The 26,159-nt window shown below is 40.6% G+C and overlaps 1 protein-coding gene and 1 long non-coding RNA gene across 3 annotated transcripts in view; one reads left to right on the forward strand and one right to left on the reverse strand.

Annotated features, from left to right (window-relative positions):
• The first annotated feature begins 9,081 nt into the window (after positions 1-9,081).
• On the forward strand, positions 9,082-11,009 carry LOC149917084 (uncharacterized). Its single transcript, XR_016468573.1, has 3 exons — positions 9,082-9,231; positions 9,335-9,400; positions 10,872-11,009. It is a non-coding gene; the product is annotated as an uncharacterized LOC149917084 (long non-coding RNA).
• Positions 11,010-13,394: 2,385 nt separating this feature from the next.
• LOC116231792 (VPS10 domain-containing receptor SorCS1-like) overlaps positions 13,395-26,159 on the reverse strand; it is a 277,398-nt gene continuing 264,633 nt past the window's right edge. Inside the window, exons 24-28 of one of the 2 annotated variants that reach the window (XM_090145485.1) lie at positions 22,984-23,083; positions 18,526-18,631; positions 18,207-18,367; positions 16,745-16,863; positions 13,395-15,474 (exon numbers count right to left, since the gene is read on the reverse strand). In XM_090145485.1, the coding sequence (XP_090001611.1) occupies positions 15,418-15,474; positions 16,745-16,863; positions 18,207-18,367; positions 18,526-18,631; positions 22,984-23,083 (543 nt within the window). In that variant the 3' untranslated portion in view covers positions 13,395-15,417. The remainder of the gene's footprint in view (positions 15,475-16,744; positions 16,864-18,206; positions 18,368-18,525; positions 18,632-22,983; positions 23,084-26,159) is intronic. The other variant, XM_090145486.1, reaches the window with a different exon arrangement.

Below are 26,159 nucleotides of genomic sequence, written 5' to 3' on the forward strand. Positions count from 1 at the left end.
ACAAGGGAAAGGCGACCGATTTCATTTACGTGGACTTGAGCAAGGCCTTTGACATCGTCCCCCACCACATTCTTATCTCCAAATTGGAGGGATGTGGATTTGATGGTTGGACCACTCGATGGATAAGAAACTGGTTGAAAGGCCACAGGGTGGTCATCAATGGCTCTATGTCCAGGTGGAGGCTGGTAACGAGCGGCGTCCCCCAGGGGTCTGTCTTGGGACCGGTGCTCTTTAACATCTTTATCAATGACATCGATGACGGAATCGAGTGCACCCTCAGCTAGTTTGCTGACAACACCAAGCTGAGTGGTGTGGTCGACACAGTTGAAGGAAGGGATGCCATTCAGAGGGACATCGAGAGGATAGAAAAGTGGGCCCAGGTGAACCTGATGAGGTTCAACACAGTGAAGTACAGAGTTTTGCACTTGGGCCAGAGGAATCCCAGGCATCCATACAGACTGGAAGGAGCAGTCCTTGAGAGCAGCCCTGTGGAGAAGGACCTGGGGGTCTTGATGGATGAAAAACTTAACATGAGCCAGCAGTGTGCCCTTGTGACTCGGAAGGCAAATGGGATCCTGGGCTCCATCAAAAGAGGGGTGGCCAGCAGGGACAGGGAGGTGATTGTTCCCCTCTACTCTGCTCTTGTGAGGCCCCATCTGGAATACTGCGTCCAAGTGTGGAGCCCCCAGTACAAAAAAGACAGGGAGCTGTTGGAGAGGGTCCAGAGAAGGGCCACGAAGATGATCAGGGGACTGGAGCACCTCCCCTATGAAGACAGGCTGAGGGAGCTGGGCTTGTTCAGCCTGGAGAAAAGAAGGCTGCGGGGTGACCTCATTGCAGCATTTCAGTACCTAAAGGGAGCCTAGAGAGGGGAGGGGAATCAACTCTCTGAAAGGGTAGATAACTGCAGGATGAGGGGAAATGGTTTGAAGTTGAGGGAGGGGAGATTTAGGTTGGACGTCAGGGGGAAGTTCTTTACAAAGAGAGTGGTGAGGTACTGAAACAGGCTGCCCAGAGAGGTTGTGGATGCCCCATCCCTAGAAGTGTTCAAGGCCAGATTGGATGGGGCCCTGGGCAGCCTGGTGTAGCATTAAATGAGGAGGTTGGTGGCCCTGCCTGTGGCAGGGGGATTGGAGATTCATGATCCTTGAGGTCCCTTCCAACCCTGGCCATTCTGTGATTCTGTGATATCCCCTCCCATTCTGAAGAATTCTTGTCCTTTAGGTTACTCAACACTGCTTTTCCCTCATGTTGAAATTGCAGACTTGGAACCTAAAAGCAGAATGAGATGTGCTGGATACATGCAGGAGAAAAAAATGGGACTAAGTTCTTGTGCTAAGGCCTCTCCATACACTTCAGTCTCCAGGGAACCATTTTAATGCCTTCCCCACAGTGACAGCAACTCACTCATAGACCATGTTAATCTGCTTTATGTATGTCAGTGCAGGTTATCTTTTTTATATTATAGCCAAATAATCTTTTATGTTTTATTCAGAACTTTATCTGGGGGCTCCTTCTCAGACTCCCTCCAACAAGAAATTACGACAGTTTTACATGCTCCTGACCCCACCAGAATCACTGGCATTACACTGGCATAAAATCAAAGCAGTGAAAGATGGAAGAAAAGTGAATAGAATCTCTATAATAAGTTAAGAATTTATGCCCTGCAATCATGTTGAAAATAGCTGTAGCTAGACAATTGCTATTGCCTGTAAATGAGCATCCATGGATATCACATTACTTATGAAGCTATTTCATTATGACCCAAAAAGTTTCTCAAGAGCTTTGGCTGAGCCTTACTTATAAAATTAATTTTAATGTGGCACCTTTTTTCTAACACATGTGAATTCAAGATATAAATTTTGACACATTCAGATTTTTATAAGAAATTTCAAAAAATACTGGTTTGTTTGAGAATTGTACTTTTTAAATATAAATACGCTATAATTAGAATCATCATAATTTTAGTGCGTCATGTAGTTGCAAATGATGAGATGTTTCATATCATGTTATGTCATGTTTGCTGTCTACAGCTCCCTGAAAGGGAGTAAGGTGGGGGTTGGCCTCTTCTCCCAGGTTACAGCTGTAGGATGAGAAGTAATGGCTTCCAGTTGCACTGAGGGAGGTTCCGGTTGTGTATTAGGAAAAAATTCTTCTTAGAAAAGTGTTGATGCACTGCCACAGTCTGCCCAGGGATGTGGTCATCATCCCTGAAGGTGTTCAAGAACTGCAGAGATGTGGTACTGAGGGACATAGTTAGTGGGTATGGTGGAGATGGGTTGGACTAGATGATCTTAGCGGTCTTTTTCAACCCAAAATGATTCTATGATTTTACAAGGTCATGTGAACGAAGTTCTTGAGTCTCATTGTACCATTTTGCCACCTAACTTTAGGACAGAAGTCTGCACTACCTGCATTTGCTTGCTTTGGCAGTGAATGAGTAAGTGGAAGTAATATTCATTTCTGAAAAATAGTCAGGGAATGGACATTATAGTTAATGAATATCCTCTTAGAGATAAGTAATAAACACAAGACTGTAGTTGAGATATTTAGGAAGAATTCTACTACTATAGTATTCTCTCTTTTGCATTACATCTGTGTTCAAAGTGATTAGTCTGAAGATGAAGAATGTGGGCTCTGGCCTAAGAAGATTAAAAATTAGGAACATGAATTATGACCTGGAGCATCCTGGAAATGGGACACCCTCTTCTTTCTGAACTGAAACAGGACCACTCTAAATCCTGAAGTGCAGATACTCATGGAGAGTGTACATAAGATCAAACTTGATTGTGAAGGTCAGGACATAACACGTAGAGTAAGGGCAAGTGGAGTTCTAACATTTTCATCCTTATAAGGATATCCTTGTATAAGGAAATCACAAACAGGAGGAAGAACTATAAAGAACATTCTCCACATCCTTCATGCGTGCACTAATCATCAAGATATCATGCAAAGAGTAGGCAGTACGTATGCAGGTGACTCTGCTTCAGTTTGGACCATGCTGCCAACATCTGCTATCCAAATGAAAATGATCCCATACATATCCAGAGCTTAAATACACACATGTACAAAGGAGTTTTTTCTGGTTGCCAGGGGAACAGCCTGTGTACTCTGATGTGCTCAGTAATACATAGCAAACACCCCTCAGGACTGTGAGCTGCAGTTATACCATACCTAGAGCCATTTTAGAAGGAATTTCTGCATTCTGGAATTTTCCATGACTGTTCTTTTGTCTGTATGCAGTAAAGGGAGAAAAACATCATTTGTTGCAACTGTGAAAGATGGTGCTGGTAGTGAAGTCTGATCACAATGCAAAAACATTTAGTTTAATGGTGATAACTTGTGTCGTGTTTTATATATGTGTATATTTATATACCTATCTACCTGTCAGAGAAGCAAGTCTGTGATTATCTGTATTTGTCTGAACTACTGAGCTATGATCTAAGTTTTCTATTGATGCAATCATCTTTTCCCAAATCACTAAACGTTTTCTGAATCCCTCAGGATGTTATAACTCAGTTTCTTAATGCAAAATTTTCTTTCTTGAAGTTAACAAGGAGATAAAGTGCATCTTTGTCCATCTGCTCAGTCCTCTATAAAACGTGCCTAATAATTGCAGTATTTTTTTTCTGATCGTGCTATCAATGCCTCATCTACTCCACATTCTCTCTGAAGTAATCCATTCTCACAAATGAGGCCACTTCAACTTTTTTGAAGTCTACTGCCTATCCAAAAAGTTGATAGATTTTACAGGAGTCATGTTTTCACTGATTAAACAGACAGAAGATATTGGAAAGTGCACAGCCCGTGTAAGATGTAGTTGTGAAGTAAAGGCTGCACTGGGATTTGCATGAGAGATTCCACACACAGGGATACTTTTTAGGTCCATATTTGTGACTGAATGTGAGTTTTTTAGTTCTGTCCTGTATAAACAGTTTCAGCACCTGAAAAAGTTTCCCTACTCATGGAAACAAGGCTGAAGACACTCAGCAGAGCAAGAGCATCCTACCAGCAAAGTGAAGGTAAGGTAGCATCTGGTAGCAATCTTTATTGCCAGTCTTCATGGGATGTGGATTTATGTTCCTAAAACTATAGCAGATCACAGTAAATCAAACCCCTTTGTGTCTTTCACCCATTAGTAGTGCAGATGTATATGATGTGTGTACATAACATAAGAGATTTCCAATTGGAGTTGTTCAGCTCTTTTTACACAGCAAACTGTTCTCATTTCTTTCAAAAGAGTCCTTGGATGCATGCCTAAAAACAAATTTCCAAATCCCTTCATCAGACTCCTTTTCCTTCTCTCCTCAGTCTCTGCCCCTCCCTTCTTTTCAATACTATTGGAAGCAATTTTCATCATAAGCTAAACACAACTTAATTTCTTTGCACCTTATGTGAAAAAAAATTGTGTGCAAACTAGATAAGGTAGAAGAATAGTGCATGAACTGCTGCCATCTCTTGGTTATATTCATCACTCCAAGTATTCTAGAGACATATTCACTGAAATGAAGAATATTAGGGCAGTTCATAGTATTATTTTCCCTTTCACTCACAACCTTGCAAACACAAAGCTATTTTTTGTTGTTGTTGTTTGTTCATTTGTTTTTGTCCTAATGCTACTGTTGAAATTAGGTAAAGTTTAAAGGTCTTCCATCAACATATTTATGTGCTGAAGCAGTGATGTCCTTTGTCTTACTTGGATGGGTTTGTGGTTTGTTTTAATTAATTTCTATCTTTGTTAAGTTTCTGAGTTCTGTTGCAATTTTTGTACCACAACAGAGAGAGTGTTACTGCTTTGGCATTCTGACAGTGAAGGGCATAAGAACAAATTAAAGGAAGGGAGCTGGTAGTGAGGAAACACATCTGCCTAAGTGAAGGAAGATGAATTTCCAACATAATTTTTTCCCATGTCTGAAGAATAACACACTAATTTTATGCCCTGTCCAGATGTGTGCTCTGATTAAAAGCTCATCGAAGCTAATGGCAAAACTCCAGTTGACTTCATGAGCATTCAGATAATTTCTGGTGAAAATCATCAGTTTTCCATCAAAGTTGTAAGTGAAATTACATTTTTCCATGCATATTGATCACCACTATTGCTGCACATTTAATGAGTTCCCGATTATTTCAGTAGGATATCAATTGGCCTTTTTTAGGTCGACTGAGATGCGTCAACAGCTAAAATATCCTATCCGAGCCCACCAAATCGTGCTATGGACGATCAGTAGGAACACAGTACTGTTTCTTCCAGTGACTGCCACAGAGGCAGGATTTTCACCTGTTTCTTACTTTTTCCTAGCCCTGGGTCTCATTCCTGTTGATGTCATCCTTGCTGATTAACAGCACGTTTGCTAACAGCCATACGTCAGTAGGTCCTGTGGCTGTGCCACGGCTTATCACTTTGGATAGTAATGGAGATGGATCAGCTATTTGTACCAAAAAAAAACTAGTGCAGAAGGTCTGAGAATCACCTAATTGAATCACTCCTGAGTTAGGCCAAAGGTTTCATTAACACTGGTGCTATAATAAGCAGGTACTCTCACTCTTCTGAGTGAGGATTATCCACTTTCTGTCTATTGGAGCAGAAGAAATCAGGCATTGCCATTAGTGTGACAAGCACTTGGTTAACATGTGCAACTGAAAAGTTGAACAAAGGTCTCATAAAATAGTTTCCTTATCTGGAAGACCAGGAATTGTTTGGTCTGCTCCCTAGATATCTACAGTCATAGCTGAAGATCTCCTTCCTATGGGATGTACATGATTCTGCAGTCCTGGGCTCATTTAACTGTCTTTTTGTTGTTGTGACTAAATAGTATGATCTTATACACACTCAGCTAAAGCCCCCGGCATTAAGTTTGAAAGAACTTGTAGAAAGGAACAGCATCTCCCTGTGTAGCAAGTTTTGCTTCACTGGTTTTTATTCATGAGCTTTTACATGACAACTTACTGCAGCCTGATTTTCTTACTCACTGAAGTGATTAAAGCAATATCACCCTGGAGACTCCTTGTTTGTCTGCACGTATCACCACCACTGTCTTATCTTCTTCCAAAGCAGGGGCAGAGGACTGGTGTGCTGGAAATTTGGCATGATGAGGTTTGTTCTCATTTCATAATAGAGCCATTTTGTTTTCTCTCTTTTAGGTTTGCTGAAGTTTCTTCCTGGTAACTTTATTAAAGGATTAAGAAAATGGTAACTATAATGTAGAAGAGCACAGTAGATCATAGAATCGTAGAATCATTTGAGTTGGAAGGGACCCTTAAAGGCATCTGGTCCAACTCCTCTGCAACAAACAGGGGTACCTACAGCTCCATCAGGTGCCCAGAGTCTGATCTGAAAAGTGTCATAAAGCAGTACTTCACCCTCACAGTGGTTCAAAGAGAGCTAAATAGAGTGTATGGATAAAGAGGTATTGCCCTATAGTGCCAACACATGCACTGTAATACAGAAAGCACTGTGTGGCACCCTGTGCTGCAGAGCAGGCTCAGGACTTTGACATCTATGCACAGCAATAATTGCAGATTTTAGTCCACATCATACATATGTTAATGGAGGGGGGATAGGAAGGAGGGGAGAAAAAAAAGACTGAAGTAAACACTTATGTACTTATGTACTAGACACTGATGAGCTTCAGCCTGCTAGCTCAACTAAATCAATCTGCTGTGCAGATACTTGCTAGAGTGCGTATGAAGTGTGGGCATGTAAATGGGTTGAAAAGCCACTGCAGAAGTACTAGTAGGTCCACAAGTGCTCATATCTGGTTACTTAAGCATTGGTTTTCTCAAATGACTTAGTGCACTCAGCTTCCCAGAAGGGAGGATTTCTGTGGGTAATTTGTGGAACGACTTATCAGTGGGCAGTCTGCCTGAGGATATGGAATCTGCAGTTCTTAATGTGGCCTTTTCCATCTCCATGTCCTGCTTGCAAGGGATTACGTGGCATTGCTCAAAGACCAATCAAATGGCCCTCTTAAGCAAAAAATGTTTGTTTTTTTTTTCCCAGCCTTTATCTTAATTTTGTATTTTTTATTTTTTTATTTTTTTTTAACAAATCCAGGACATTTTTAAAAAGCTCAGCCTAGAAGGAAGTAAATTCACATTGTCAGATTATTTCTGGATATGAATACCTAAAGTGCAGCTTGCAAATTGCTCTTCGTCTGCTCTTTTTTCCACCCTGTCATTGGACTAAATGCTAAAAAATGTTATGTCATTACCTTTTGTGTTCAAGTTCAGACAAGTCCTAGTGTCTTCCAGAGCTCCTCTGGAGACTCATCTTTCCTACATTGCTGCAGCAGTAGAGAAAAGGAGAGAGAGCTGTGTTCTTGTTCATTAATCTGGTTATTGAATGAGATTTCTCTCATGAGAAAGCTCTGTAGAACCCTGTAGAATACTTTTTATTTTCTAGAATAATTCACTTTCTTCTGAAAGCAAATTGTCACGCCTAAAAGATACAAGTGCTTTAATTAAGGATGGATGTCTTTCTAAAGGAATTTCTCCAGCTCAGCTGGGCACCACTAAGCTCAAAGCAGGAACTGGACTGAGAACTTCCCACAACAGACCATTGCCTCAGCTGGGCAGCACAGCCACACTGGGAGGACCTTCCCTGCCTCTATGCTGCAGCACTGAGTTTTGGAAGATTCCTGCTACAGCACATTATTTTGGAAAAGGATCTGAAACTGAAAGATGAGCTGTCTTTGCTGTTCTTTAGAACAGAAGGGTACAGCATTAGAGGACTCATGTGAGGCATCCTCAGCCTTCTGTAGCAAACGCTACTGGCTGCTATGAACAACTCAGCCATAGATGGATGGATAGATTTTTTTGCTGTTGTCCGTCCATCTCAGGTGAGTAAGAAAGAGAAGTAAGGAAATAGAGATGTTCATTCTGGTGAAAATAAAATATTTAAAGCTAAACTTCAAAAAAAAAAAAAAAAGGGGGGGGGGGGGGGAGGGAAGGGGGGAAGACAACTGGAAGAAATTCTCTCAAATCAGTTTAAGGTGTAGTTCCTCCTCTCCCCAGAAATAATTCTTTGAAATATTTACAAATAATGGGAAGAGAGAACTGTTTGGCCTCAGCAGTGAGGGAGCATGTGTGAACAGCAGCAATTTAGGACATAACCAGTAACAACCTAGGTACTTGGACCTAATTACATGAATGAGGCTTAGCACTTACAGTCTTTGGGTAGATGAAAGTTGCTGGTCTCTTGAATGGCCGAAGAATGAAATAACTTCTAGAAAAAAAATAAATTACAATCTTATTTAAAAAAATGCTTTATTTACTTTTTTTTTTTTCTTTCTCCACAACTGGGAGGGTAGAAATTTCCCTGATGATATTATAATATTGTTGAAACGCAATTCCCTGAGTAGGCTGAGTAATTTCAAATCCTAAGTCTTGACTAAGATATTTAATTTGAAATTATTTAACTGGTTACTTGGCTGAAAGGGATTCTGAAAACAAGATATACTTATGAGTCTTCAGGCTAAGGAAACATTCTAGTGAATTTAATTAAGAATGAGATTCTTTACCAGCTTCAATCCATTAAGTAACCTGCAGGTTTGTATCTTGGTAATTAATGTCTGCTGGTTAATACAGTAATCACGGCCACATTTGCAGCAAATAAGGACTTTAATCAAACAACAATATCAACACAGTGTATACAGAGGTTCTTTTTTTTTCCCCCTCCTTGGAGGAACCTCCTGGATGTATTTATACATTTTATTAATAGAGCTGATACTACTTATCTCACAAGTCTACATAGTGTTATATGCTGGTGTTCTAGGATTGAGCAAGATGCAGAAGAGGAGGCTGTCTGACAGTTTTTATCAGTAAAATGTTCTGATAAGTGAAGTAGGCTTTTATTTCTCCTTGTTGTGTCTCCTAAAAGGCTTTGAGATTCTATTTTTGAAAAAGGAATTACAAAAAGGAAATGGTTTTACTTGGGAGTTTGCTTCATGGCTCGGGTTCTTCCAAAAGCAATCTATTGACATAACAGGGAAGATTTGGAGGAATGTTGAAAAATGATGCTACATAATGATCTATGCTCGCCACAGGTGTCCATTCCCTACCTTTCACCACACCCACAGCTGGGAATTGCTCAGGATGTCTGTGATAAGGGAAGCTGGAGAAAATGAGGTGAGAGTATAGGAGAGGAAGGGGCAATATCAACCACTGTATCAGGTTCTCTGCTATATCCAGCAATCACATCAGAGGAAGTCCTGCCAAGAAAATGAGGAAAAGGTTTGTACTGAAGTCTTCTTCCTAATATATATATAGATATACAGATATGCAGATCATGAAGCAGTTGAACAGTGGAGTTTGTTCCTATACTTTTTCATTCTAGATTTGAGCACTCGGGATCAGGGTGTAAATAAGACAATCAGTCCATGGGGGCAGAACGACACACAAGGTAAATGCTTTCATTATTCACATTTGCTGCCAAATTCCATATGCCAGTAGGCTTTGACAACTCTGATGGTCTCTCACGCCTTGGCTTGTAACAAATCTTTTAACTTCATCTGTTCTTCAGGAAAGAGAAAACCTTTTTAGTTCTTTGAAAATATGGTTAGAATGCACACAAGATGTTCTCTGTATCCTTCTAAAAGTCTCCTTTTCACTGTATATTTTTCTGTCTACTGGAAAAGCGCTCAAATATTCAAAGATGCCAAAATCAAAGGCTAGCTAGTATCCAGTTAATCCTACCAGCAGGTGTCTGCAGATAGCTGGTCAAGACTTTGTAGACATGATGTTAATGTTCTTTCAGGCATCATCTGGTGAAAAGGAAAATGCAGAAGAAAGAGAGCTTTTTGTTAGTTATTTATTATTTCTCTCGGTGGTCAAGTCCTAGCTTCTTTATAATTTGTGTGTGATTTTTCACTAACACAAAGGAAAAGATAGAAAGATCTGAAAATTGAATCTAGTTACAGTGCTGGAAACACCTGCCATCTTATTTCTCCTCTGTCCTGTGGTTCTGCAGCAGGGCCTAGAGAAGGCTGTTGTACCTGGAGAAAAGAGATGCGAATTCAGTCCTTCCGTCTGGTGTTACTCTCCAGTGGCAGAATAAAGACGTTCCTCCTATGCAGAGAGGGTTAGGAACCAAAGGGTTTCTCCCTTAAAGCTCTTTATTACACTGTATTTCATGTACATGTATTATTCACCTTCTGCAGCAAGGGCCAAGACAGCTGTCAGTTCAATCTTCGTTTCAGAGCTCTATCCTGCAGCTGTCTCTGTGTGATGTGTGGCACAGGGCATGGGGTGAATGGCCCACACTGTGGGCTGGGGAGCACTTATTTTCCAGGCAGCTGTAGTCCCAGAAGCACTGTTAGAACTAGCTTTGTCCACAGAAGGCTGGAGAAGGGTTTTGTTACCAAAAGCAAGGCTTTTCGCTTGCATCTATGTTGTACCAAAGGTAAGGAGTTGTGACGCTCTCCTCAACAGCTTTGCTTCTTCGTACTTTTTCTTCCATTTTTTGTCTCTTAAGGCTTGTAAAGTACAAAACCTACAAAGCTTTGGAATTGTAGCTTCCTTTCTTTGCAGTGAGGTGAATACAGAACCTCACATATAATGATTCTAGTTGGGATCTTTCTTTGTATACTTTTAATTCAAATAAGAAGCACAACATAAATGACATACTGGCTAGAGATATTTGTGTCCAAAATATTTGGGTTTACTACAGTCTCAGAGAAGCTGAGGTAATCCAACAGTTGTCTGGCTCCTGCTTAGCATACATATGGTTGGGCTACTATAGCTTTGTGGAAGGTCATTATACGGACCTTAGTGATAACCTGTTCTCTAAGCACTTAAAAGTCATGGGTAAATATTTGACAGGATATATTTTAGTCATACTACTCTCTGCTAACAAAACTTTGTAACATTTCTAGGGAAAACAGCATAAATTATCATGATCTTCAAATCACTCAGACTTACCCCAGCAGCAAGGAAGTCTTTTGACAGAACAGCATGGAGCTCTTGCCCTGGAAGACTGGCTGGTATCTTCCAAGTCTCTGCAGCTCCTAGGACTCAAGGTATTACCCCTATATTCTGTTAGCATATTTAGATGTTGGTCTGTCCCATCTCATTCTGAGCTCTCATATACAATGGTGAGTTCTTTTAATGTCTGGTTAAGATCCACTTTGTCAAAATAACTCAGGATTATAGTGTGAGACTCAAATGCAGAAGTGGTGAGAAAAGTCATTCCCAGGTTTTCTTCATTTTATTCAATTCACTGTCTGCGTGTGTATAGCACCTAGAACTAGGATGCCTGTAGGCTGCATCGCACTGCAGGTAACAAGGAAGACATCTTGAAATTCTCACGTTAAGAAATGCATTACAACACAGATTTCCTCTTTGTCCTGCTTTCAGCATAGTGAATGGAAATAGATAACTATATTCCCCTGTAGGAAATAAGGAAAAAGAAAAAGCTAAAGTTAAAACTGCAGATGAAGTATATCTCTTAGGCTGATGAGTCAGTGCATGATAGCACTTTGATCTTATCAATCAGAAAACAGTTTGACTTCAGTCTTTTCTTCTGGGCCAGGATCATAACAATATTCTAATCTAAATGGTTCTGTTCTAACTCAAGTATTATTTATTCCCAGCCTTTACTACTCTGTTTCAATGAGATGCAAAGATTGCATCTCATTAACTAAAGGAGGAGAAACCTTTTTTTAACAGCATGAGGATGGTAGCTCTGCAACCAAGGGTAGCACTCAAAATACCAGATGTACCTAGAGATGTAATGTGGCAAGGAAACTTTCCATGCATTCAATGCGAGATGACAGCACACAGATAAAATACTAATCCCTTGTTATCAGCTGTAGGTACCAGACTAAATGCAGTTGTCAGAAATTCTCAGCAGAAATTGACAGGACTAAGAATAGGTTCATTTAGGGTCCTGCTTTCATTTGCATTAGCATTTCAGAAAGTGCTCTAAGAGTCTTGCTTTCCAGCAAAAGATAAGCCATTAAATGTAGTCACATATTAGCATTGTTTGAGGACTAGAACATCAAAAGTATTTGACCACTAATACCTGCTGTTTTCAAAGAAAGGCGATCCAGCATCCTAGCCTTAGTAGATGGAGAAATATGAATCCCTCTGAATCCAATAAGTCTGTCTCATCCATATATCTCTGTCCTGGAAGTTAAGATGATGGTAGGAAAAGATGTTGAGTTTTTAAATGATATTTTAACTCCCTGCTTTTTCTGCTAAAGGACAATAAGGTTTTTGTTTTTAAATCTCTTAAGGTATACTATTTCTGAGGGAAAATTCACATTTGTATCCATATTGGGTATTCTAAGTATATTCTTTGTTTATTACCCGTGTTCAGAGGTTAGCAGTGCATTGCTGTTACTATTATACAAACCAGAAAACAACATGCACCAATGAGTCTCTGCCTCAGGATGCATACAAGCTGAAGAGAATCATCTGAATATGCTTGAGAGGTGCTTACTGTTTGTTTACTGTGTAGGGTCACAGCAGATGCCCCTAATTCAGGTGAGCACATGAACTATAAAAGCAGATTACATCTATACATGCTTCTTGAGTCACCTGCACAATGGACATCATTGCACCAGCTGTTCATCAACCCTAATGGAAGGTAAAGAAAAGAAATGCTAGTGTCTGCTTCAGTACTTCAGGCTAGTAATTATACTGAGTGTTTACCAGGATGGAAAAATGTCATGCTCCTCCAGTAAGCAAACTCAGCACTTCTGTACTTACCATGCAGTACTGTGGCTTTTGTGGTGGGGAGGCCTGCAAATGATCCGGCGCTTTCAACCCAACTTGAAAAGTAGAGCAGCATGTGTTTTTCTTTTTCTCAGCAACATGCACCCACTGTTACCTGCCAAGATGACTGAAATTTCCTATGTTTCATTGCTTTCATGTGCAAAACCTGATGAATTAGTCATGGCAATTCCCAAAAAACTTCCTTCATCAATGTTGGCAAAAGGGTACTCAAAAACATATTTCAAAGGAACCTTTAACAGTAATTGTGTATAGGGGTGTATAACCATAAGCAAAGAATGGAGCTGGAGCCCCAAAGAGCTCAACTCACTGCCTCTTTGGAAACCAGAGAAACAGCATTTTCTCCCTGCATCTCAGTTTCTCCACCTGCAGAACGTAAGTAAGAGTACCAAGCTTCACTTATAAGTGTGACTACACTTCACTTTGCCTGAAGGCTAAGAAAGTTATCTTAATTTTGGCTTGTAAGTATAGCATTTTTTTAGAAGCACACTTTATCCACCCTCTCTAACTTCCATGCTACTGAATTTCCCTTTATTTTCAAAGGTTTTCCTCCTGTTTTTAACATAATTACTGATCTCAGTCTAGGAGAGAGCGTTAAAATGAGCAACAGAAACACGGGCCTTCATTTAGAGACATAATCTGTTTAATAAATATGACTGTAAAAGCAATAAACAATAGCAATTATACATTACGCTACATTGTATTTAACGAAAGGGGAAAAGAAGATGAAAAAATACATTGAAAAAAAGTAATTTTAAAATTAGAAATAGTTCCAACACTATAAGAAAACTTTTTGATTGGCTTACTATAAAAATAAGTTGGCTAATGTTGGACTTCACTGGGGAGTATTATACAGTTGCTACCAAAACTTTCCCCTCTTTCTTAAAGCTGTAGTTGCAAACACAATAGCAAAGCCATACAAACTGCTGTGTCTTTAGCTGTCTGCAGAGAGACTACAGAAAGTGGCAGAGGACTTCATTCTGTGATCATCCTTTGCCTACTGTGGGTCTGATGGGTGCTCTTACATTTGGTATAACTTTTTATTTATTTATTTATTTGCCAGCTAGTAGGTTGGGTGGTGTTGATGTCCAGTTTGTGACAGAAAAATTCAAAATCATCCCTCCTCCCCAGCTCCAGGACCCCAGGCAATGCCAAGAATGTCCCTTTGCCCCATATTTAACAAAGGTTGCCTCGTCCAACATCTACTGAACAAAACACATTCGTATCAGGAATCAGGATGCATCCTAATCATGCTACACCAATTATGAACCAGCTGCTACTGGCTTTCACCTAGCATAGCTAATAAATGTATATTGGCTACTGTATTTCTTTCTTTGCGCTTCAAGCCAAAATCTTATTTCTGAATTTACCTGAGTGGTGTTGTAAATCAGCAATTGTGATGACTATGGGATAGGCTTCAGCCAGATACCAGGTGCTCTGAAAGGACTTGTTTGAGGCGTGCTAAGTCTGCTTTCCCTGTTCTTTTGTGTAGCCTACATGCGTGTGTCCTGAAGTCACATTTCCAGTTGCAATGTAAGACACCGCTTACATTAGCAGTAAGAACTTGTACAACAACTGTCCTGCGGTGCCAGGGCTCAAAATGTATGGGAACATGCTCAAGCTAAATCCATCTCCCCTCCTCCACCTCAAATGACAGTAGTTTGCAGAAAACAAATGGGTTTTCCAAAAGTCATGGGAAACTGCATACAGACTGCTCCCTATTATATGGACAAAGTGTCTTTCAGACAAATGGCAGGCCTAGGGGCGAGTCCCAGAAGGTAGAGATCTCGTGGACTTCCCCAGACAACTTCCAAGATCAACAATAAAAGCAGTTGAGGGTGTTACTAGGCTTTTTCTTAGTCACAATTTAAGGTGTAAGACTGGTACAAAATGCAGTGTAAGTTCATGCTGGCAATACAGACCTCCCTGCCTGCAATGTATCCTAGTTCTGTTCAGTCCAAGGTTAGGAGGCAGAAATTTATTTCCAAACAGTGCTCGGAAAGGGGTGCCTTGGTGTGAGTAGATTAAAAAGCTGTTTAATGAGGAGCTTGGCTTTGCAGTTGGGATTGCCCAAGCTCATACTCAGTTTCTGTGCAACTGTGGGGTGCAGGCAGCAGCTGCAGCTAGAGGAATGAAGGGCAGAGTCCAAATTAAGACATAAACCAGACTGACCCAAGAAGATTTTCAGTGCCTTTAAACTCCAGTGTGATTTCTTTTGTGTCCTATGAAAGTCTGCTGGGGCGGCTAGCCCTCCCGCAGCCCAAAGTGCTAAAAGAGCAGTTAAATCTAAAGCCAAGAACCCTAAATGCTCCCTCCCACCTCCCCAGCCCTTCTCCCCCCACATCCCAGCCCACCCATCTCCCTAAAGAAGAGACCCCCATGCATATTCTTGGCCTATATCATTATGAATTTTCTACAAATTAGAGACAGATCAGAAGAAAAGAGAGTGAAGGAGTGACGGGAAGGGCTGCAGGGGTGAATAGTGATATCAGTTCCTCCCCCCCACCCCCCACTAAAATTGAACACCTGTACAATGCAGTTCTGCTATGGTCTCAGTATAATGTCCACATGCACAGGCTTAAAGCTAAAAACCCTTTGTCATCTGAAGAATTAAAAAGTCCAAATGCAATGAGTTCTCTTTTTTTCTCCAATATTGATATATATCGGTGTCCTCAATTCAACCATTTACATAGGTAGGGATTTCTTTTGTGCTCTGGGGCTCAGCAGCTGTGGAAATACTTCCTGTGACAAAGAGAGAACAAAATAAGAGTCAGTAAATAATTAGTGTGTTTTATTGAAGATGTTTGAAGGTATCACCTTGCTGGCCTTTGGGATTGAACGGCTCCAGACTGATATGTTTTTCCCACGAATGTTTTCTCGTCATTCAAAACGCTGAAGGTGATGTACTGTTCTTTTGCTAATGAAGATGATTCACCCATGTAGAACAGAAGAGGGAGTGGCCAGAGCAGAGGGATGGAGGGAAAGAGGGGCTCATTTGCAATTAGAAGGTATGAGCGATTTCATAAGTAACCTTAAGCTTTGCCTTTGCAAAAGAAGAGCCTAAACTACTCACACCCAGAAAATAGGAACTGTGTTTTTGGCTGCCAGGGTTTGGAGAGAAAATTAAATGATCCAGGGACATTCATTTACATTCCTCCAAGGAAGGGTCTCTGAATGTTAGTCAAAGGAGTTGGAAAAAAAACTAGCTTCTGAACAAGCATACAAAAGAGAAACACCCAATTGCAGTATTGCTTGGTTTTCCCAAAAGAAGGAAAACTCATTAAAAAAGAAATTGCTGATTTACAAAAATCACATGAAGTGGTTGTATACAAGTGTAAAGAGCCTTTGCACTTTATTCACATCTATGTCCAGACCTTCTCATTTTGTCAGTGATCTCTGATTTAGTTTCCACATTCATCTTACTGCCAGAATGGAAAAAAAAACACTCCTAAGAAGTTGTTTGGAAGGATTTATTTTGATAGAGAATTGAGACTATCTGTCCCTTTTGTGCTTACTGTTGTAGTTACAGGTGAAACCCAAGGATGAATAAAAGGCCTATTTCTGATTCAATACAGTGACCAGCAGTGCAGAGTACGGCTGAGAAATCCATAGAACACTAGCTATTGTAGAAAGCTAAAAATGCTACAGTTGTACCAAATGAAAACCAAACCCCCAAATTGGCTTTTGACTTCTCTAATCCCAGAGGCTTCAAGAGATTAATTCCCATCATCAGCAAGAGTAGAGGTAGGGGCTGGCTGACTGTTGTCTCTTCAGTCTGAGCGACCTCTGAAAACGTTTGCTACTCTCTGCCAACAGTGGAAATCATGATCATTACATTCCTTTAGAAAGAGGAGTCTCAAAGCTCAACTAAGTCTGGGAACTGGGTTCCTGCCTGAAATTGGGTGTTTCTCCCTTGGCAACTTAGACCAATTTTGGAGCTTGCAGGATAAAAAGAGAAAAAAACAGAAGGAAAAAAAAAAAGAAAGAATAATTGTTAAAATTTAGGACCCACCGCTCCGGGTCTTGGCTTGAAACCTCTTGGTGATCCACAAGCCTTTTGGAAGTCCTCTGTCCAGACTACCTTGGCTGCATTTCCTTTCCTTGGGTTCTGGACTGTGGCCTGGGGTTGCTCTGTATGGGGAACACCACATGGGAAGGTTGGTTCCCTCAGTCCATCCTGTGTATTGCTAAGCAGGGATATCCAGGTCTGCTGATGGATAACTGCTAAAAAGCTTTTAATAGCTACCAGATCTCCCCTTGGTGAATGTGTGATAAGAGATCACTACTGATTGCACTGGAGCTTCCAATTTAGACATCAATTTCATCAAGAGATTTTCTTCTTTTTCCTCCCAGGATGTTTCACAGGCCACAATCTTAGCACATCATATTTCCTTTTTTAATTGCCCTTCCCCTTGCTCTCTCTCTGTGGTAGCTAAGACATCAAATCTGCTTTAGCAAACTCCCACACAATTTTGGGACTTCCTTGGGTGGGACCTAACACTTGGTTAAGTGGATGAAATTGTGAAAATAAAAGATCATAGTTATGACTATGCATCAGTTCTATCTGAGTCAGAAGAACTGTACATTTTATGAGTAATTCATCTAAAGCAGATCTGTGTTATTTGCTGGAGTCCTGTACTATTCCTGTGGTTTGGGCCTGCAGAGCTTTCCCCTTACAAACAAAGCTGAACAGTGCCCAAGCAATTCCTAAGCAATGTTGGCTTTAGAAGAACATACCCCCAGAATGAAAGCTCCCTGCTTCATCCCAACGCTTTTACTTTACTCAGGGTGATGTGATAACATCATGAGCATGAGCAAATGGGTGACTGAACCCAGTATGGTCACCTCAATGCTGTTCACTTTAAATCCTAATGTTAATTTTTCAACCAGAATCACGTGGGAGTAATCAGCCTGAGGGCAAACCCAGTAGCCCAGTGCTGAGATCCCAGGTTTCGCTCTATTTCCCTGAGAATCACACAGGCTAGCATTGCTACTAGCAGTGAGGCCTGGCACACCAAGAAGGCCACAGCAGTGAAAACATGAACAAATATTTAACTTTTAGATTTGACTTACCGAATCACCTGCTCACCTCCATGTTCCAGGTGAGGGTGGCTGAAGTTCTCCTGGACAGGACTCAGGTGTGAGTTGTAGCCCCATAACAACATCAGCCCCAGCAAAATAAATTAAATTGCCTTATAGCGCAAGTTAAGTGCAGCAGGGTTTTTGAGAAGGGAAGAGGATCTACACAGCAACTAGGGGAGGGAAAAAGCCTATAGTTGTTTCTCTCCCTTTCATCACAGGGCATTGAGGGAGAGGGGAGAGTTAGCAAGGTTTCCTGTAGCAAAACTAACACTGCAGCAGAAGAGGATGGCAGGAGGAGTGTGCAGGGAGATGGGAAAGGGGAAGACTGAGAAAAGGGTTAGCCAATTATCAGACATAGTCTGACCAACTGCGGGTTGCTGCAAGTTATTTACCTATGGGCTGGACATCCAACTTCTCATCTACTAGTTGTTCAGGGCTCATCAGCTCACTCTGAGGGACATTAGGTATGCTTTCCCTCTGACTGACTGGACTGACCATCTCTTGATCTTTTTCATTCTGCATCTGTGCATATATATTAAGGCCAGGAATCTTCCTAAAACATTAACAGAAACCATCATTGGGGGGTACTCTGGCAGATGATGTAGCATTAGCTTTTGCAAACCAAGAAACAAATCACTGTGAAAAGGAAAACCCAGCAAACAAATCCCCGGCAGCAGTGGGGAGAAGGAAATGGCCCAGGGAAGGTCATACCTTTTGAATTTGTAGATTACAAACACGGCTAGTCCCACGAAAACAACAGAGAGGAGCATCAACATTGCTGAACCACTGTGACTGGGAGTGAGGTCCACCAGGGGAGCTGCAAGAGAGGGAGAGAAGGTTAGAGTCACCTCCAGCCTAGAGGGAAAAGTTCTCTCTCCAAAAATGTACTTAATTTTCTCCTATGGCATTTATAACAGTCTCATCTGTCCACCTGTCTCCAGGGCTCCTTTCTCTTTCTAATACATCTGGGAAGAAACCTGGGTTCAGACTAGCTGTCGTACTCAGCCTAAGCCCTAAAGGCACCATAGCTTTCTCTTTAGAGGCCTCTCCTCTCTGGCACTTTATAGAATAAAGTCTGAAAAATACGCTTTTATGTTGCAGGCAGTTACTGAAGGTAGTTGCAAATGAGGTCACTCGAGTACCAAACCCAGACTTTCTGAAGGATCCTGGAGCTACCCATGGGCTACCTTGTCATGTTGACTTTCTATTTTGCCTGGAGCTACTCTGAGTAGCTCTCAGTGCCTGCTGGATAACGAGCAACTGGCTACTGGATTTTTCTGAAGCAAGTGTCCCAGTATCAAATGTATTGCTCTCTGCTCAGTTCTCTTTTTTCACAATCAGAAGGCTGGTGCCCTTCACAAACATTGCCTCAGCATCCATGCCTTACCACGGCAAGCTCTTCTCACACCTCTGACATGTTCAGTTTCTTTGTCTATCCCTTTCCTATTCCTTGGAACACTTCTCTCTTTCCCTTGTGCCCTGTTCTCTCTCCCACAGGTCATCTTTGCAAGGAAGTGCAAAGGTTCAAGAAAAAGAAAAATCTAAATCAAACGAGAAGTCTCCCGGTGCTTCTCTGTAGAGTTTTGCAGCACCTTTTCATAGCCCCTTGCAAAATAAGGCCACACAAAACATCCAGAAGCGTGCTTTCCCAGAAATACAAAGTAAACAAGATTAAATAGAGGCAGTTTCTATCACTCAAATAACACACACAAACAGAACGACTCCGGCAGCAGTGTTGCGCATACGCAAGCTTTCAGCAATCACACCCAGCCTATGAACCAGATTTTATCAGGAGAAGTGGAAAAACTTCTCGCATTCCGCAAGCTGTGCTCAGGAAGCTGAGGCATCTATTGCTATGAATCCTTCATACATCTGAACTGTGTGTGTTTGCGCTGTGTGGCTTTCTGCAGTTCTTTGGGATGGTGAAGTGGCTCTCTGACTGATTCCAGCACCACTCAATCTTCTTGTTGTAATGCTGCACTCAGAACCTTGCCATAAACAACTATTTAACTGCTTTGTGAGGAATGCTGGCACATTTTATTCTCCCTTAGAACTGGGGTTGTTGTTCACTGAGCTGAAGACATTGTTTTAATTTTTTTTTCAAGAGAAGCAGAAGTGAACATTGTGAATGGATTGCAATCTGTTGTCCAGAATTGCCATGAATTAATCCTTCCTCCAGTGTGGCCTGAACAAAGAACACACAGGCGTGAAACGTGCTGAGCCCAACATCTGTCATTCTTCTGCGTCCCAGGGAATTCTAGTGTTTAAATACAACATGCACAAAGAGGCTCATTTCTTCACATTCTGCTTGAATGTCCAAACCAAATTAATTTAGATATTTGCACTTTTGTTCTCTGCAGCTTCTCTGATGCTTTCTGCTGTGCATGACCAGGCACACACACAAGGAGCAACGTATGTGCGCACTGAGAACAGGGATGCATTTATATACATGTTTGTCTGGACAATGCTCTCAGACATGTGGTCTGACTTTTTGAGTGGCCCTGTGTGGTGCCGGGGATTGCAGTCCGTGTTCCTTCTGGGTCCCTTCCAACTCGAGATATTCTACAATTATATGATTCCATAATACATATATGTACACATGCACTTACGCAAACACTTGATGAGCTGTGGGGTTCAGTCCACACAGAACCCATAATTGCCAGGATTCCAACACAAAGTCAAACTGGAAATAAGATTCTATGGTCCAGAGCTGCATCTCTCAGACATATGAATCCCCCTGGGTTGTGTTTCCCAGGGACTGCATCTGTTCTGGTCCTGCCTTGCTTGAACTCCACTTTATCATAGTTTTTTAAAAAGCTTGAATTTCAAAAGCAGAATTCTTCTTCCTTGACAACGCAAACAAGAGCTTTCAGCAGCAAAGTAAATCTCTTTTTTTGGTGTTTTGTCAAATTCTAATCTATTCCCCAGTTTTGATGTCACAAAAGTGGGCTATTTACTTAGTCAGGAAGTTGACCCATGACATCAGCAACATGGTAAGGGACAATATTCCCTCAAAGACTCCACAGTAGCTGCACTTTGGGCTTTTTAATATCTAATTTGCCAATCCAGGCTTATTTTGCATTCTTGCTGAATCATATTTCTGCAAGAGACAAAATCCTGTAGCGTTCCTATAGGACATTGTGAACGTGGTTACAGCAATCACTCACATCTCACTGATAAGCTTAGAAGGGAAGAAAACAAAATCTACCTGACAGCACAAATGACCGTTTGCATCTATTACAGACAAAAAGTGGTGTGTGCATAAACATAAAGATATACATTTTCAGCAACCACAAAGATCCTGTATTTATGCAGCTCATCTAAACTGAGCAGTCTCTTACACAGCAAAGCAGTGTGCCACATCAACAGACCCTGCCTTTTGGTTCATACAGGGCAGAACACAAGGCTTTGTAGCCCAGAAGAAATGCTGTCAGTACCTGTGCTAACTGTCTGGCTTTGGGACTGGAGCTGCCCAGCTTTTAGGCAACCCTGATCTAGAGATCATCTGCACACTCAAGCAGAGATATCCCAGATTCCTCTCCAAGGACATGCAGAAGGCTCCTACACACAGCACAAAATTGGGATTAAATTCAAAAGGATGAGATTCACCCTGTATGAAAGATGAGGCTGGAGACATGATTTTAAGCATCGTGTTTCCACTGCATGAAATCCAGTATGTCCCTGCAGTAGCAAGAGGTAAAGGGGAGCCTTAACCACGTATATCTGAGGCAATTCTTTCCAACTACAATTTATTAGAAAAGGCTTATAGGATCTTCAGGGCTAGATGAGTCATTTCTAAATGCTGATGTGGGATTTGATCCTGACTTTAATGAACATCAATCAAAAAGCAAAATAGCCATGTGCACAAGCAGAGTAAACACACAGGAACAAATTACAAAAACAGTGAGCAATTTCAGGTAACTCCATGTTGCAAGCTCACATTTAGATGCTTTCAGACAGTTTTCCTGGAATTCCAAGACGAGCACTGAGCATTTTCTGAAAGAACATATTGTATCACTGGCCAACGTAGAAAATTCAGGGCAAGGATTGTTCCATTGGCCATAAAATGGGCACAGATTTAAATCTTAAACATAGGGTTATACAATTCTTATGTCATACATCTATGAACATTTTTTTACGATCTACAGAATAAAGAACAGTCAAACTGACTGTCCAAGATGTTTTTATTATTATTTTTATTATCATTCTATTCTTAAGAGATTAACCAGCTGTGGTATATCTTTGCTTTTCTATGCTTTTGGTTCTAACTTGTCTAAAAGCAGAAAATCTGCTCATATGTTCCACATCTAAAGGGAAGCAGAAACAGGCAGCAATATTCCCAGGGCAGATATTAGCAAATTCTGCTTAGGAAACACAAAATATTGCTAACACCAAGGCTTTCTTCTAGGAGAATGTAAATGCAGTCACACCACACTTCTTTTTAAACAGTCTCTCTTTCCTTCCTTTTGTTGACAAGGCAGCACGTGGGCTGACACCATCTTGGCCAGACCTGTTCATACCATGAAGAACTTTTTGTAGCAGGTCACTGGTATGAGTGAACTGAGGCTTTTTATTTCCATGTTAGCAGGTGAAGCTGATCAGAATTATGATTTTTCTCCAGCAAATCCACCAAAAAAGGAATTCCTAAAACCCTGAGCATGGATTTATACGTCCCATCTCCTACAATAATTAAATAGGAACTGTACTGTGAAATGAGGATTTTCTATACAGAATACGCAGAGACACGTGTAATTAAATATCGAGACTTCAGAGCTGGTTTATCTTGAGATAGGATTAGTTAAAGGGCAAACTGCCTGATCTTGTGTATGTGCATATGTAAATTGACTCTTTCAGGCTGCTGAACAGCTTTTTAACTGTGCTTTGCTGCTGTGATCATTCATTTGCTCCAGATTATCAGAAAATGTTCAGCACTTGCTGATGAACTTTGCATTCTGTGATCCAGGCTGAATATACCATGGTGCTGCTTAGCTGTTGAATATTTCAGGAATAGCCAAAAAGTACATACCTCTACTGCTGGCTATAAATGCCACTAAACTTTTTTGACGTGACAAAGAATAGAGGATTGGAGTGGGCATTTTAATTCTGCTCACACGCTGAGTTGTGCTTACTTATCAACAGAGAGTGAGTACTAAGAAAGAGGACACTCACCTGCTGTTAAATGGGCAGCATGGACAAGGACTCGAACCCCTGGCTTCAACTCAAAATGGACGAAGTTTTGGTTCAGTTTCTGGATCAGTATTTCTGAAATCTGGAAGTTAGAAGAAAATAAGAAATGCATTTTTTTTCCTTATCATCAGCTTATATTGCTAATAGGTGAGTAGGAAATAGAGCTATATGCTAAGCAAAGACTATGCAAAGGCACTGGAATTTCTGAATACAATTTCCTTTCAACTCATAAAAATATATTTCATGAAGGCTGAACACATCTCCAAGTACTATGTCCAGAGTGGTATGTGGATGGCCAGCAATGACTGATACAAACAAATTCTCCCCTCACACTCGTCTAGGAGCAGCCCAGCCACAAATAGAGACTGAGCCCCAAAACAACATTACACCAGACGGAGTGCCTGTAGGACCATCCCACAACAGTACATAGCAAAAATAAGCATTTCCATTGTTAGCATACATCTGCTTAAAACAAAGAAAATATTGAGTGGTCAGCTTTAGTTTCTTACAGCACGTTCCCAGCACACCTGGATCAAAATGAAGGGTTTAATTTCTTAACCCAGTTTGCACTGAATTTCAAGTCCTAGAAACAAACTTAATTTCATTCAACCCTAAGTTTCAGGCCAGCTGGTCTCTGATTCCAGAAACATAGCAGGAATAGTTTGAAGTTCTGATAATGTCTATGCAGTTGACTGAATATGAGGTGTATTTGTCTTACACAAAATGTACATTACATCTATTCTTCTGGGACTCAGAGAGAACGTGCTCTTATCCTCTACTTCATGGAATAGAACTCCCACAGAACATTTATTTCTCTCAATTTTCTTTCTATAATTGTGTTGAAAACAAGAAGAGCTCTATAAGAAAAACAAAGCAAGTTATTCCACCCTAAAGGATGCAAGAGAAGAGATGAGCATTTGCTAAGATAAAACTGTCTGGAATCTATATTTGTAGAGTCAGAAGTCCAGCTTTGGTTCAATCTGTTGGTATACACTGCTTTTTAAAATCAGTTTCTCATACTATGCACACATAGCTTTCTCCATTTTAATTTTCAACTGTATCCGGGAATTTTCAGATATGCTGCTATTAAAAGCAAAATTCCAGATAGATCAATCAAGGCATGGAAGCCTGCAAACAGACTTTTGAGAGTTTCCTCTGTCTTCTGTATGTTCATTCTCTAGATGTTTCATGTTTCATCTTTTCTCACAGCAGTAAGCAATTTTCCAATGGAAGATGCCCACTCTTCTGCATGTAGATGTATGAGGGAGAAGTAGTTGAAAAATGCCAAAAAAATTCCACCCCACCCCACATCTCTTACACAATTGCAGAGAATGCTGTGTTTTTACAGCCATGCCAAGATAAAGAGGAACTGTACAGTAATGCTCAACACTTAATTTAATTTGTTTTAAATAAATCCTTATTCCTTCTTGAAGATTAATGAAAAATTGTCAGAAAAAGAGAACATTCCAATATTTTTTAAACCATCCTTTTCATGTTCTTCATTTTTGTCTGGTTGAGCTATTTCAGTAAATCTACCCTGATATGATTAGATGTTCCTTGGCTATCATTCATCACAGTATGAGATTTATCTGCTGCTTCTATTTTTTTTTAACGTTCTTAATGGTTCTTTCAATTCTCTTGGCTTGTACACTTCATTTTTGGCTGCTGATCACTTGAATAGGTGCCTTTGGTCTAATATCAATTTGGCAATAACTCTTACAGGCATTTTATTTATATTTTTAATATATCTCTTTAAAGTTTACATTTTTTTTTCATGGGTGCCAGAATGAGTAAATATATTTCTTCCAACAGTAAGAAAAAATACCACCTGCTCACAAAGAGCCATCTGGTGAGCTCAGAGCAGCAGGGATGGTGACATAAAGCTGTGCTGTATGTGAAGAAAGCCTGGGAAGCAAATTATATCCCTCTTTAAGAATTTGAGCATATTAATAACCAAGACTGACAACTATAAAGAGCACTTCATCTCTAAAACTGGAGCAACAGATGCAGATGGAATGCTGTAAACCAGGTACATAATGGTTCACAGAATCTAACTAAAAAGGAAGGTCTGTACATGTGATGAATAACAGAACGCAGCTAGCAAGTGTTGTTACCTATTACAGGCCTCATCAGGAATTTGGGCAAGGAATAGAATAGGAGAACCTAGAGAAAGTCAGCATAAGAAGGGGGAGCGAGTTTGTTTTGCACCAGTGATGTGTAGAAATGTGTAGAAAAACCTCTTCTGGCCTGGCTGAAGAGTCCTACAGCAGGATGAGGAGGATGGAACACTATAGCTGCAGGATGCTGTGGCAGCCTCCTAGTTGGCAGGCTGAGTGTGTGAGAGAAAGGCCAACAAATGTTCTCGGCTGGCAATATGATATAAGAGTTAATAGGAAAAAGAGGTGTTGTAAGAGTGAAGTAGTAAGAAAAATGAATAAAGGAAGAGTGAAACAGTCGCAAATGAAGTTTACTTTCATTGTATTGCATTGTTACCTCGTTGTAAATGAGGACCTCATTGCATAAATGTAACTCAGAAAAGATGATTTCTGCCTTAAGTCATCAGCATTTCTGCCTGTCAGTGTTCCGGGACTATATGCAAAGTCAAAATAGACAGCAACTCTTCATGCTGCTTAGAGTCCACCACATATTTCCTTGGCTTAATTAAGAGTAGCTTTCAGAGTGCAGTTTTTTACCTGGGTCTTCATGAACTCTGAACAAATCTGAAAATGAATAACAGTCCAAGACTTCTTTAAAAAGCACTAGAAGATCTTTTAAGAGTCAGACATATGCCTTCCTTACACAAGGAAGAAAAGATGTATTCAGATATGTTTTTAAAATGTTTGTTCATTTGGTACAATGTTTCAATTTTTCTTTCTATTGAAAGTAAGATTGTCCATGAAATATACATATATAAAAAAAGAAGAGCAAATAATAAATTTATTTTCATTCAACTAAAATAATCTGAAATATAAACCATTTGATCTGGCTTATAAACAAGTGCACACAGTTAAAAGGCCAGCTTCGCATTGGGATTGGACACAATACTCCAGAGTAAGTAAGCTGGTGGGTGCTGATGTTGTTTCTGGTCCTCACACAGTCTCAGAAGGATCTGTGAAGTGTAGAGACACACTCGGACTGGAGAAGCAACATTTCTGCCA

This window comes from Phasianus colchicus, chromosome 8 (genome assembly GCF_987193195.1).
Source record: "Phasianus colchicus chromosome 8, bPhaCol1.hap1.1, whole genome shotgun sequence".
NCBI classification, from domain to species: domain Eukaryota; kingdom Metazoa; phylum Chordata; class Aves; order Galliformes; family Phasianidae; genus Phasianus; species Phasianus colchicus.